General features: G+C 43.6%; 1 protein-coding gene across 7 annotated transcripts in view; it reads right to left on the reverse strand.

Moving 5' to 3' along the window:
• WAC (WW domain containing adaptor with coiled-coil) overlaps positions 1 to 13,635 on the reverse strand; it is a 70,166-nt gene that overhangs the window by 2,077 nt on the left and 54,454 nt on the right. For 5 of the 7 annotated variants that reach the window (XM_040992563.1, XM_040992565.1, XM_040992562.1 and 2 more), the window contains 6 exons: positions 8,720 to 8,965; positions 6,023 to 6,145; positions 5,067 to 5,215; positions 2,488 to 2,606; positions 967 to 1,153; positions 145 to 272 (listed from right to left, as the gene is read on the reverse strand). In XM_040992563.1, coding sequence (XP_040848497.1) covers positions 145 to 272; positions 967 to 1,153; positions 2,488 to 2,606; positions 5,067 to 5,215; positions 6,023 to 6,145; positions 8,720 to 8,965 — 952 coding nt within the window. The remainder of the gene's footprint in view (positions 1 to 144; positions 273 to 966; positions 1,154 to 2,487; positions 2,607 to 5,066; positions 5,216 to 6,022; positions 6,146 to 8,719; positions 8,966 to 13,635) is intronic. The other 2 variants (XM_040992566.1, XM_040992560.1) reach the window with 2 other exon arrangements.

A 13,635-nucleotide genomic window follows, 5' to 3' on the forward strand; every position in this document is an offset into this window, starting at 1 on the left:
CAATATTTTGTCTGCATGATTAACAAGGGTAAACTTGCCTTTAACCCAGTGACTTGTACAATGGTCAGTTTGTGCTCAACTTTTGATAGGCATGAGAAGCACTGCCTATTCTACGAAAGGTCAAAATCTCACCAAAAAACCTACCTTTGCTCACGCAAGGTTGCTTGGATTTCACAGACTCTGACTAAAGATCGTAAGTTTTTTAGCTCAGTACAGATTTCTGACATATGAACGCTTCCCATATTATGGGCTTCTTCACGCAATCTTGATGCCTGTCGATTCAAGCCACAAGGAAGACATTAATAGAAATGAAACATGAAGTTCCTAAACAGAATTTACTGCAGATTAATTCTTTCTGCTAAAATCTGGGGCGAGCAGCTTGGGGAAGGATTTCAAGAAACCTCCTCTTGGGGTAGTGTGCTGTGGCATAGCTTAAGCTTCTGCTTGTGGCACTAGCACACATATAGACACTGGGCCCTGGTTGCTCCATTTGCAATCCAGCTCTCTGACAGTGAACTGTGAAAGCAATGGAGGATGGCCCAAATGTGTGCCCCCGCATCCAAGTGGAAGACCCAAAAGAAACTCCTGGCTCCCAGATTCACACCAATTTGGCTCTGGCTGTTGAAGCTATTTGTGGTGTGAAGTGGCAGATGGAAGATTCTCTCCATAACTCTTCTAAACAAATCACCCCCAAAAAACCACACACACACACACACACACACACACACACACACACCAGCGCCACCACCTGCCTCTAATCATAGAAAGCAGTGATTCTGAGATCTCCCTGTCAGGACAGGACAGCACAGCATTAGGATGAAGGGCTCACGGTTGTGCAGCTTCCCAAACAATTCTGGGTCAGAAACAAGCATACAGCTGGAGCTGAGTGGTGCAGATCAGAGCAGAGGTGACTTCCATGTGGCTCATCAGCAAAGATGAAGACTGGGCAAGAGTCACAGCACGTACCTGCTTCTCGGCATGGTCTGCAGGCCACCCTTGGACGTGTTTGATGAGACTTTCATTGAAGTGCGCTGCTAGCGTGGGTGTTAATGAACACGCAGGCCGGGCAGATGAGTTCTGGGGTACAACTGCTGCATTCGACGCATTACTACTCGAACTGTGATTTGGACCAGGCGAAGGACTCCTCTGGCTACTAAAACACAGAAGTGAGCATCTAAGTTGTTTCTAGGTATCCTAGAAATTGCGTTTATATCTTCCATTAATTTAAAGATATCCAGAATCCTAAGAAAAATGTTACTTCAATACCAAATAAACAAATTTAGCAACCGAAAGCAGATTTTTATCTCATGCTCTCCAATACACTTGGACTGGGGCTGGCACAATTCACTCCACTGTCAGCACCAGTGCAATGCCGCTTCTCTCCCCCCAAGGACCAGAGCTGAGCCCACTTACAGCTCACCACACATTCCAGTAGGAATACTGAGACATATCTGAGGATTAGGTACCAGGATGGCCAGACAAGCAGGGACGAAACACACATTTTGGTTCAACAGCAGAACAAGTTGAATATTGTAAAGCAGAAAACAGGCATTTTTTTAGGTGCCACTCAAGGGGTATAGTGGCAAAGCAGACCCAGAAATCAACCCTCTGAGATTGGTTATCTTCTTTAAAATAACAGATGGTTTGGGGATATGGTTATGTGAATCGAAAATCTGATCACCCAACCTCATTTCCTATCTGCTTCAAATGACTTGGCTCTGGGTGAATTTCAGTTAGTTTTCAAAAGCCAAATCTCCCCAAAGAATGAAGAGCTTTTACCATTGAGGGTATGTAAAGTACTACTGCAGCCTCCAAGGACTCTTAAAATGAGATTTCCCCAGAAATGCCCTTAGCAATGGCAACACTGCCGGGGTGAGCAGACAGCTTGCCAAGCTGAGAATTCCAAAGGGAACAACTCTCATTTAGATGTGTAAGTTCTGAAATGCTTGTTTGGAAAATAATAAAAACAACAGTTGAATTATTCTGCTACTTAATGGCATAAAATAAAAATCAGAAAATTAATCAATGTTATATTTAAAGCTGACTATTCATGAACACATCAAGTGACAACCCAATACTACACTAATCTGAAACCAATCAGACAACACTAAACTGAAAACCAAAGCCATTAGGAAAGCCTGACTTATAGCAACCGGGATATCGGCCCAAGATGACGCATGTCATTTTTAGATTCATCAACACACTCAATGAAAAATGCTATGAGGTTAAAAAATGGTCTAATTCCAAAGTACCATAAAATCACGTCAGTTTTGCACGTGACGCAATTCTACTTATTTCATTATTTTTTTCCTTTTTAAAAGAGCCAGTTGCTTTGAAATAATTCCGACCACTTTCCTGGAGACAGCATCGTCTTTGCTGTGCATAGCATTTGCCCCTACACTGTCATGACTTGTCTCAAGGTTCTGTCACACACATAACTGCAGCACAACAGGACAGTGCATCACGTTAGGAGGGAATGCAGCCTACCTTGAGCGCTGAAGACTTCTGGGAGAGGCAGGCTCATGGCCCTGCAGCTTCTCAGCAGTCACAGGCTGCTGTGGGGCTGACTGCGACACTGGGCCTTGCTTCACTACTGGAGTACTAACCTGCAACGGCAACATCTGCTGAAATGGGCTTGTCACACAGGCACATCGCAATCAGAGCAAAGCAAAGGTCCACTGCTACCCATCAAACTCTCCTGTTATCTATGCTCCAGTGTTTTCAGCAGTTGTCTTAATTCTATTTCACAATGAAAAGGACATCTATTAAGGCTAGGTTCCCAAATCCAATCCACATCTTGTCCTGAAAACATGCTAACAATCTTAAATACTCTAAAAATCTGGACTTTTAGGGCCCAACATGATGGCTCAGTGGCTAAAATCTGTATTGCATGTACCAGGATCCCATATGGGTGACCGGTTTGCATCCAGGCTGCCCTATTTCCCATCTAGCTCCCTGCTTGTGGCTTGGGAAAGCAGCAGATGGGTCAAAGCTTTGGGCCCTGTACCGTGTAGGAGATCTGGAAGAAGCTCCTGGCTTCAGATCAGCTCAGCTCTAGCCGTTGTAGCAGCATGGAGAGCAAAGATCTTTCTGTATCTCTCTGAAAATCTCCCAGTTAAAAAAGAAATATTTAAAACTAAATAAAAGTCCCAAATTAAGTAACAGGGCAAGGCAGAGGGAGCCTTCTATGATCAAGTCACTTCCAACAACAGTAGGGCTTTGTTGTAAAAGCATTCTGCCAAAGCAATCTGCAAAGCCATGACACCTCTGAGTATTTCCTGTTCATTCCAATCTAAAAATAAGTTGAAATGTTCAAGTACTCTTAAAAAGAACTTGAAAGAGAATTTTGAATGTGAAGTGCTGACAGCCACTGCTTATAGGATCTGACATGGTGATTTTCTCAGAAAACCTACTACCTCTTTTTTTTTTTTAAATAACTTTTAGGCACTATATTATCCTCAAAATAGACCTTGAAGTAAGGGTCACTACCGATAAACTCACATTTTTAACTTTTCCCTCACCAAAATGCAGTCAAATATTAACAGTTGTTGATTTTTAAAATCAATCCAGACTGAGCTGAACCCATGTTCAGATCAATGGCCAAGGAAGGATAGCAACGGGTAAAAACAAGAAGACCAAAGAGACAGTTAGCAACCTTTTAAAAAAGATACCTCAGTGTGTTTTATTTTTCAGATGTTTGCTTAATAATGAGTATTCTTTGTCATTAAAAAGTTTGAAAGAGCTATGGTTTCACAAATACTAAAAAGAACTTCCACTCATTTTATCATTAAGAGCGTTAAAAGCCAAAAAACCCACAATCTGTGTGACCTGAATGCCAGACCTCTTAACCTTTACCACTGGTGTGCAAAGGGGAGCTCCAACCTGGCTGCTCCAAATCCGATTCAACGCCTAGGAAGGACAGTGGAAGATGGCCTGAGCCTTGGACTCCTTCCTACTCCCACGGGGCGGAGCAGATGGAGTTCGACACTCCTGGCTTCCGCCTGGCTCAGCCCCCACAGACCATGGTGGCCATCTGCGGAGGGAATCAGCAGAAACAAGATCTCGGCCTCTCTCCTGCCATTTTCAGAACACTACCTTTTCAGGTTAAAAAAAAAAAAAAACTTTTTTAAAAAAAGGGGGAGTGGGTGGGATGAGACAATTGATGAGTTCTGGCCAAGATCCCACTGATGTGCTACAAAATCCAATGGTGGTGCTAGAAGGCCCTTAACTGTGCAGCAAGAGCAGACCTACGCTCTCCTGTGTTCTGAGTCGTCATCCAAATAAGCTCTTGCTTCGACAAACACAAGCAACACAGCATGTTATAAAGGCCACTGAACTGAGAAATGCTGAATTTTCAAATTCAGGCTCTGCCACAAACAGCAGACTGAAACAGAAAGTTGAACTTTCTTTTTGCAAACAGGCAACCTATGATGTAAAAATCAAATGTATGTATGCATGCATAAAAATCCTAACAGAGAAACTTTCATCTTGAGAGCTATTTTTGGAATAGAAGTATTACAGAAGTTACACACCAGTGAGCTCTCATGTTAGCACATCTGCTTTCTCCTGCTCCCTGCCATCAATCCCACAGCCAAATGGGAACAGAACAAGGGCTTATATCAAAGGAACAGATTCAGGCACAGGAGGATGACTCAATTTCTAATCTTCCACCTGCAAGTGCCAGCACCCACACCATGTGGCCACTGGTTTGTGTCCTAGCTACTTTAACTCTGTTCCCACTCCCTGGGGAAGCAGTGGAGGACGGTCCAAAGCCTTGGGACCCTGAACCCATGTGGGAGACACAGAAGCAGCTCTTGGTTCCTAGCTTTGAACTGGCTCAGCTCTGGCCATTGTGGTCATTTGAGTAGTGAACCAACAGATAGAAGATTTTTCTGTCTTTCTGTAAAATCCCGTTCTGCTCTCTTCCCTCGCCTGTCATTCATTCCAACATTTCAACACTACTTCATTCTCAGGCAGTTTTGTTTGTGATATAAATTCCATTAATTAAATAACTATTTCCCAAGTAACCTGGGTTCTTTGGCCCACTTCCCTTAAACGTGACCTACCTTTGGCTGGGATGAAACAGGAGGAGTACTAATGAGAGGTTTGATAGGGACTGGGTTGGTCTGAGGTGTGCTTATTCTTGGAGACACGTAGGATCTTGGGGATGACGCATCAGATGTTAAAGACATTGGAGACTGGTTAGATGGCTGGGCTGTAAGAGAAATGATTTGGAATAATCCAACCTGTGTGCACTGTGTGACAATCTCTGAATTATGCTATGTACCCCACACAAGGAGCATTCAGCCAAGCAGACAGAACCTGGCATCCCCTGGGACCTATATGTTAGAGATGGGCAGGCCCAGCACAGAGTCTAAGAGCAGAAGGCTGAGCTGGCATCAACTCTTACCCAGCAGCCCCTCAGCACCCTCATCTTGCTCAGGCACTGCCTCAGTCTCCGCCTCACAGCTCAGCCAGAGGGCTTTCCAAAGCCACTGTGTTGTCCTACTTGACCAGGAAAAGTTAATCCAAGGTCAACACTGCACATAGCTCCATGGCACATCACCACACGCTATCCAACATCAGGACAGGCGTCGTCATGTCACTCAGGTCAAGTCACTGCCTGCAACATTAGCACCCGAGGTTGGCATGCTTGGCCCAGCAGCAGAAGAGGGGCCAAACACAGCATCCCTGACACCCACACGGGAGATCTGCAGGAAGTTCCTGGCTCCTGGTTTTTGGTTGGTTACAAGTCCCAACTGTTACAAGCATTTAGAGAGTAAAGCAATGGACAGACACCCTTTGTCTCTGCCTCTGAAAAAAAAAAAAAAACAAACAAACAAACTAAACCTCCAACATGAACCTGAATGAAAGTTCAATTCAAGTATGTAACAGTGTTTCACAAACACTGAGGGCCTGTCAAAGTTTACCTTCATGTTTGGGGTAAAACACTCTTAAAAACCAACTAAAAGAAATCATAGATAAACAAAACAAGTGTGGAGATGAATAAAAACATGGATACCTTGTGTTGAGAGCTGTGCAGCTTGCGAGATCAGAGAGGTTAAGTTGAAAGCAGATGGTCCAGCGGTAAGAAACTTATGAATTATGGACTGCAGAGAAGCTTGGGTCACAGCTGCTGTAAGAACTAAAAACATGATCTTCTAAGTTCAGAGACTTAACACAGTGTGGGTAACAATCTGAAAACCCCAAGAGGACACGGTAAAACTGTTGACAACCGCAACTCTCAAAATAGTAAGCTAGAAAAGGGGGAATGGTCAGAGTCCCGGCTGTTCTGCTTCCGATCCAGCTCCCTGCAAGCGTGCTTGCCCCAGCGTGCTTGCCCCAGCGAGTGGCTCTACAGGAGTAATGAATGGAGCTACAGGCTCCTGGCTTTGGCCCATTCCAACCGAGGTGCCGTGGCCGCTTGGGACAAATAGCTCTGGTAACTCTACCTTTCAAATACACAAAACGAATCTTTAAAAAACAAAATGAAGCAACACTAGAGGAAAGAGTAAATGCAATCAAGATTTAAAAATGGGGCCCAGGGCTAAGGCGCGGGATTGCTATTTGGCATGTTAGATCCCATATCAGAGCACAGGCGCCAAGTGCTGGCTACTCTGCTTCTGATCGAGTTTCTTGCTAACGTTGCTTAGCAAGGCAACAGTGAGTGGTAGCTTAAGCAGCAGGCTCCTGTCCTCCACATGGGATACCAGGACACAATTCATGGCTTCTGGATTCAATGTGGCCAAGTATGGCTATTTCAGCCATTTGGGGAGTAAATCAGCATACAGAAGATCTCTGTCTCTATGTGTTTCAAGTAACAAAATAAACCTCTTTGGGGGGTTCAGTGCAATGGCTCAACGGCTAAATCACCTCATATCCACATTAGAATTATTAAGCTGCAGTGTGGCTTGCAGCACAGGAAGCAGCTGTCTAAGCAGATTTGGGTCCACTTTATATCCCACATAGGGCCAGTTCATTCCCCAGCTGCTCCACTTCCCTTCCAGCTCTCTGCTTATGCCCTGGGAAAGCAGAAGAGATGGCTCAAAGCCTTAGGACCCTCACCAGGCATGGAAAACCTGGAAGAAGCTCCTGGCTCTGGATACGCTAAGCTCTGGTCATTGCGGCCACTTCAGGAGTCAATCAGCAGATGAAGATCTTTCTCTCTGCCTCTCCTTTTCTCTGTGAATTTTACCTGTCTTTCTAATAAAAGCAAATAAATCTTCTAAAAAAATGTGGAAAGGATTCAAAATAATATGAGAACGAGAAAAAGAAACGTAAGTTCACCAAAAGTTTTCTTTACACAAAGAAATTACCATGTACAGTTAAAGCCTCCACCTGCAGTGCCAGTGTCCCACATGGGCGCAGGTTGTAATCCTGGCTGCTCTGCTTTGACCCAGCTCCCCGTTAATAGCCTGAAACAGCAGCAGAGAAGGGACCCCTGACAAAGCAGCGGAAGAGGGGCCTGGAAGAAGCTCCTGGTTTGAGACAAAACCATATCCAGCCATTGTGGCCTTGTGGGGAGTGAACCAATGATGCAAGCTTTCTCTCTAAAAACTACCTTTCAAATAACAACAAAAAGCTGGTACTTCAGAGTTGAGAATAACAGCAAAGGACCAATGATCAACCAACCAGCTATTTTGGGGATTAAAAATTCAACTGTGTTACCCCACTGTTAAATATAGTATATGAAAACATATGCAAACAGAAATTCATCATTCCCCACATAGTTTTGCAATGTGACCAGGATTCCATGTATGAATTCAAATGGTTCTGAAATTGAAACTATATCCATTTTTTCTTAAGAATTCTTTAATGGCCTATTGAAAAGCAGGCCAGACTTAAACAACGCAACTAACCAGGGGAAATAGTAAAATGTTATCCAGGACCCTAGCTACTTCAGAAAATGACTCAGGTATCTTACAGAACTCTTGATTTCTTAGTAATCTCCACATACACAGTAAGTCTTGAAAAATATACCGGAAGTTTAAGGAACAGTAGCCTAACCACATGTCGACTGCTTTAAACTACAGGGATACAAATAACAGAATTACAAAAAGTTCAAACATGAATTTGGAAAGAGAGAGAAAAAAAAAAAACAGAACCAATCAGATTTTACAAACTACATAATTTTGCAAACTCTAAACTTTCTTTTTTTAACTATGGGGTCTGGGTTTTGAGTTCCAGCTCTGTTTTAAATTCTAGCTTCCTGGGCCCTGTGCAGTAGCCTAGTGACTAATGTCCTCGCCTTGCACATGCCAGGATCCCATATAGGCACAGGTTCGTGTCCTGGCAGCTCCGTTTCCCATCCAGCTCCCTGCCTGTGGTCTGGAGAGGCAGTCAAGGGCGGCCCAAGGGCTTGTGACTCTGCATCCAGGTGGGAGACCTGGAAGAAGCTCCTAGTTCCTGGCTTCGGATCATACAGCAACCACTGCAGCCGCTTGGGGAGTGAGTTAACGGTTGGAAGACATTTTTCTGTTTCTCCTCTTCCTCTCTGTATATGTGACTTTCCAATAAAAATGTACAACTCCTAAAAACTTTCTATCTTGCTGAAAGGCAGCAGGTGATGGATCAGGTACTTGGGTCCCTAACACCCACAGGGGAGACATGAATTGAGTCCCCAGCTCTGGTTTTCTGCTGGCTTGGGTGTCATTGCAAGTCATTTGCTAAATAAACCAGCTGGATGGGAGCTCTCCCCACTGCGACCATGAAAACTTACCTTCATTTATTTTGGATATATCCACATTAGAATTATTAAGCTGCAGTGTGGCTTGCAGTGCAGGAAGCAGCTGTCTAAGCAGATTTGGGTCCTGCAGTAATGGAGGTATTGGGGACTGTGGGACAGGAGACACAGGGACGGCTGAAGCTGATGTTGGAGGTGCAGAAGTGGGATTCAGTCCGGAGGCAGAAGATGTGGAAGGAGTTATGCAAGAATGTGGTATTGACTTGTCTCCTGGTGCAGACTCTAAACCAAAAGGACAATATGGCTGAAAAAAACTACCCAAGTTTGGCAAAGCAGAACAAAAATCAAGTGTGCAAGTATCTCGAACAAAGTCACATGACCTGCCCATCTATATCCATGTCTGGCATGAAACTGCCTACTGTAAATGCTGCCTCAGTCACATTCAATCAAACAGCCTCTGTTAATCATATACAACTAAATGTATGTGTCTCAGAAAACAAGGAAGAAGGTGGAAGAAAAAGTTACGACCATAGATAACAACAGACCTATGCAGGACAATGGCCTTAATATACAAATCAGGATCAACATGAGTGGTCACTGCAGAGCAGAGTTCACTTCAGAACTATAGAAGTTCCCCTGGGTAAGATTCCAAGAAATCTTGAATTATCTGTTTGTGATGAGCAGCACTAAAAAGACCCCTTCCACTAGCAAACATACGCCAGACATGGAATTACAAGAACCAGAAAACACCCAAAGAAAACAGATTATTTCTAAGATTCCACTTCAAATTTTTCATGGAGATGCAATGTGGAAGCCAAGTCCTGATAGCACTCCTGCAGCATCTGACAAGCTGGTAATGACAACTGCCAAAGTTCAAGGTGTGACTCTGGCACCTCTCACTGATTTGGAAAAAAAAACTAGCAAGTCTATGAAACCCCATGTTTAAGTTTAAAAACAGATAGAATTCAAACATTTTAAAATACAGCAGACAGCATAATACAAAATACTCAAAGGCCTAGGAACAATAGCAAAGAAAGTGAGGACTTTCCCAGACAGGACCTCTGAATACTATTTTTCACAGCCTGACCCCCTGCTCCACACAAGCACCCTTCCAAAGGTCGCTGAAGGTTATTTAAAAGTTTTTATATTACATGCCTCAAAGATATTCCTAACTGGTCATCAGTAACCAACTGTGACACAGAACAAGGCCACTCTGAGTGCTCATGTTTGTTTCTCAGTTTTTCACTTAAGATGCTGATTCGGTACCAATCTTGTGGTCTCAGGGAGCCCTGACAAGCCCATCACCTGGACCAGAGTCTTTTTTACTGTGTTAACAATGATTATTTTCTCTCTCACCTACTACAATGAGCTCATTCCTTCAGGAATGGTCATTGGTAGGTATCTGTGACCTGTCTGCTTCTGCAACAAAGGCACGGGTGCCTCTACACATGCTCAAAACTGATGCCGGGGGGAGGAAAGCACGAGGTTGTCAACAGAAAGACAATGACTAGCTCATCTTATCCTCCACTACCTTACACACAAATAAAAGTCCACTGCTTCAAACAAATTTAATCAGTATTTGCACAAATCGAACACAAAGAAAACCTGGATTTTTGAAAATAAAGAATGAGCTTGTTTAAGAAAATGGACACAGTATTTGCACTAGAAGACTAAACTCAGCTCTTCTACACTTTAAGAATATTACACTCAGGGCCCAGCGTGATGGTGCAGTGGTTAAAGGTCCTCGCCTTGCACACCCGGGATCCCATATGGGAGCCAGTTCTAATCCCGGCAGCCCCACTTCCCATCCAGCTCCCTGCATGTGGCCTGGGAAAGCTTCGGATCGGCATAGCATCGGCCGTTGTGCTCACTTGGGGAGTGAGTCATCGGACGCAAGATCTTCCTCTCTGTCTCTCCGCCTTTCCAATAAATAAATAAATAATCTTAAAAAAAAAAAAAGAATATTACACTCAGCTGGCACAATGGCTGATCTTCTGCCTACAAGAGCCAGCACCCCTCCCCCAATGATAAAATAAAAATTTTAATAATAAAAAGGAACTGGCACCTTATATGGCACCAGTTTTTGTCCCAGCTGCTCCACTTTCCATCCAGCTCTCTGCTTATGATCTGAGAAACAATGGAGAATGGCCTAAAGCCTGGGGCTCCTGCATCCACACGGGAGACCCGAGGGAAGCTCCCGATTTTGGACTGGCTCAGCTAAAGCCCTTGTGCTCATTGCAGAGTGACCCAGATTTTTCTGTCTCTCCAGCTCTATAAATATCTTTCTAATAAAATAAACAAAAATAAAAAATAATATCACACTCTATTCCCATTCTCCTAATACAAACTTTTCCAAACATTTGAGAAACTTCAGTGATTTCTAGGAAATTCTTTCATTGAATAATAAAATGCTATCCATTTTTGGCTCTAGCATTTTAATTCTCCGTGTGTGCCTTTACAGTCATTTTTGGAATATTTAATCTCTTTTGAAGATATTTAACTTATTTTCCCAATTCTGACATCTTCTGACAGACAGGCTCTGCCCTATTATCTGAAGATAGAAAACTGCTTTCCTTTCTTTGTTAGTAATTCTGAACTGCTGATGTATTTGAGATTACTGCCAGAAGGGGGTGTAAGCTGCCAAATAGTACATGCACTGCAACCTAGCTTTCCCAGATTGAACACAGTGTTCACTCAACTGTAAATTATAAGCACCCCTTTAAGTTGCCCCAAAAAGTATGCACCAACACCCACATTTATCTATTTTTCTGGCATGCTGAATTAACTGCCTTGTGATACAGTGTAAGCCGCACTTTTCTAACGTGCTCTGCCAGCACACAGCCCTGAACAGGGCACATGAAGCTCAAGCTGCTCCCTCCCCTCAGCGGGGGTGTCACACAGCACTTGCAGAGCGTGCTACCAGGGAGAGCAGGGTATGCAAACGTAGCAGGAAAAACACCAAGACAATCACAACCCCCTCTACATGTTACTATAACTTTCATTTCAATTTACTCTAAAATACATATCAGGAATATCTTTAATCATTTGTCCTATGTATTGATGAATGTACATAAATGCACTATTGTTGCTTTATAGCATTTTGTAACTTTGCAACCCAGTCTCATTCATCTGAGAAGTCAGAGTAAGCATATAAAACATTAGCATGTTGTAACTTCCAACAGATTGATAACATGACCTCCACACGATCATTACCAACGTACACACTCCCAACCATCTGGTTTCCCCACATCCCAACATCAACCGTCACTAACCTCAAGGGCCAGAATGAGCTCGCATTTTAACCTTACTCACTGAACCCCACTCCCCGTGCAGCACCAGCTCCTCCTGTCTCCTGGAATTCAGCCTTTCCAAGAGCATCATTTACCTGAAACCACACACAGGCTTGTTCTGGAGAGCCTGACTTACTCCAAGGCTCACCCAGGCTGTAGCATGTTACCACAGCTCCGCGTCTTCAACGGTTGACTAATGCTGTGTGCATGCAACAATTTTCACCCTTTCCCATAATATGCACACATGGATTCCTTCCATCTAGTGTCTGCTACAAATGACTGCCACCATAAATGATGTATATTGTGTACTACTTCACCTTCCAACTGAACACAGCTCTGGGAATGAAGCAGTCCGACTCCAAAGGTAACTGTTTTATTCTGTGACGACACCCAGGTTACACAGCAGCTCTATCACTCTATACTTCTCATAAATAATGTACAGGGTTCTAATTTTTCTACATCCTCAAAAACAGCTGGTGTTCAAGTCTACTTAAAAAAATGTCACGCCTATTAACGGGCAAGGTACGGTACTGAACCATGGTTTAGGCGTGCATCCCCCAGTGACTAATGAAGCTGAGCAGCTTTTTTCATGCCTCACTGACCACTCAGATACACTGTCTGGAGAACTGCCGCCTATGCCAAGTTCTTGGTACACTTCTGAATTGTGTCTTCTGTTGTTACCATGCACGAAGATGTCTAACGAAGCAGAATTCTTTACAGCGTAACTCTGCAACTTGTCTCACTATTTTCTCACTGAGAAAAGTCATATAATACATACAAAACATTAGTATGTCATAAATTTTAACATATTTTGGTAAGTATTTTAGACTTCAACCCCCTATCACAGTTATAATGGGTAAACATCTTTTCTCATTCCAGGGGCTGCTTCACTGACAAAGTTGTTAATACTGATAAATTCAAACATACAGAGAGGAAGACCTTCCATCTACTGGTTCACTCCCAAGTAGCCCCAAGAGCTGGAGCTGTCCCAAGGTCTTGAGCCACCCTCCAGGACTTGCTGGGACATGAATTGGCACCATATGGGTTCCTGTCACTTGTGGGGCAAAATTTAGGCACTAAGCCACTGCACTGGGCCCAGACTCATCAACGTTTTAAGGGGGACATGCATCTTAGGTTTTAAGACAGTCTTCCTTATCCTGAAATAAGATCATCTTAAAGTAAAGCAAACTGAACCCTGGAGCTGATCCACCACAGCTAAATCAACAGCCTTCTACAGCTAATGACTCAAAATATACTGAAGCCCTAAGTTTATCCAAACTCCATGAAATCTATAGGAAATATAAAAGTACAAAAGAGATATTCTGGGCTTAGTGTGATGGCTAACCCCATTCCCCCTCCCTCCTGCGCCAGGATCCCATATGGGCGCCAATGTTTCCCGGCTGCTGCGCTTCCCATCCAAATTCCTGTTTGAGGCTTGGGAAAGTAGTATAGCATGGCCCAAAGCCTCAGGACTCTGCACACATGTGGGAGACCCTGAAGAGGTTCCGGCTTTAGATTGGCTTAGCTTTGGCTGTTGGTGGCCATTTGGGGACTGAACCAGCATAAGACAGATCTTTCTCTGTAAATCTGCCTTTTCTTCTTTCCTATCTATAAACAAACAAAAAAGACATTTCATTCTAAGAGACTTCCACCTCTTATTTG

The sequence above is a fragment of the Ochotona curzoniae genome, unplaced genomic scaffold (assembly GCF_017591425.1).
Source record: "Ochotona curzoniae isolate NIBS_2020 unplaced genomic scaffold, NIBS_Ocur_1.0 contig_78, whole genome shotgun sequence".
Taxonomy (NCBI): Eukaryota; Metazoa; Chordata; class Mammalia; order Lagomorpha; family Ochotonidae; genus Ochotona; species Ochotona curzoniae.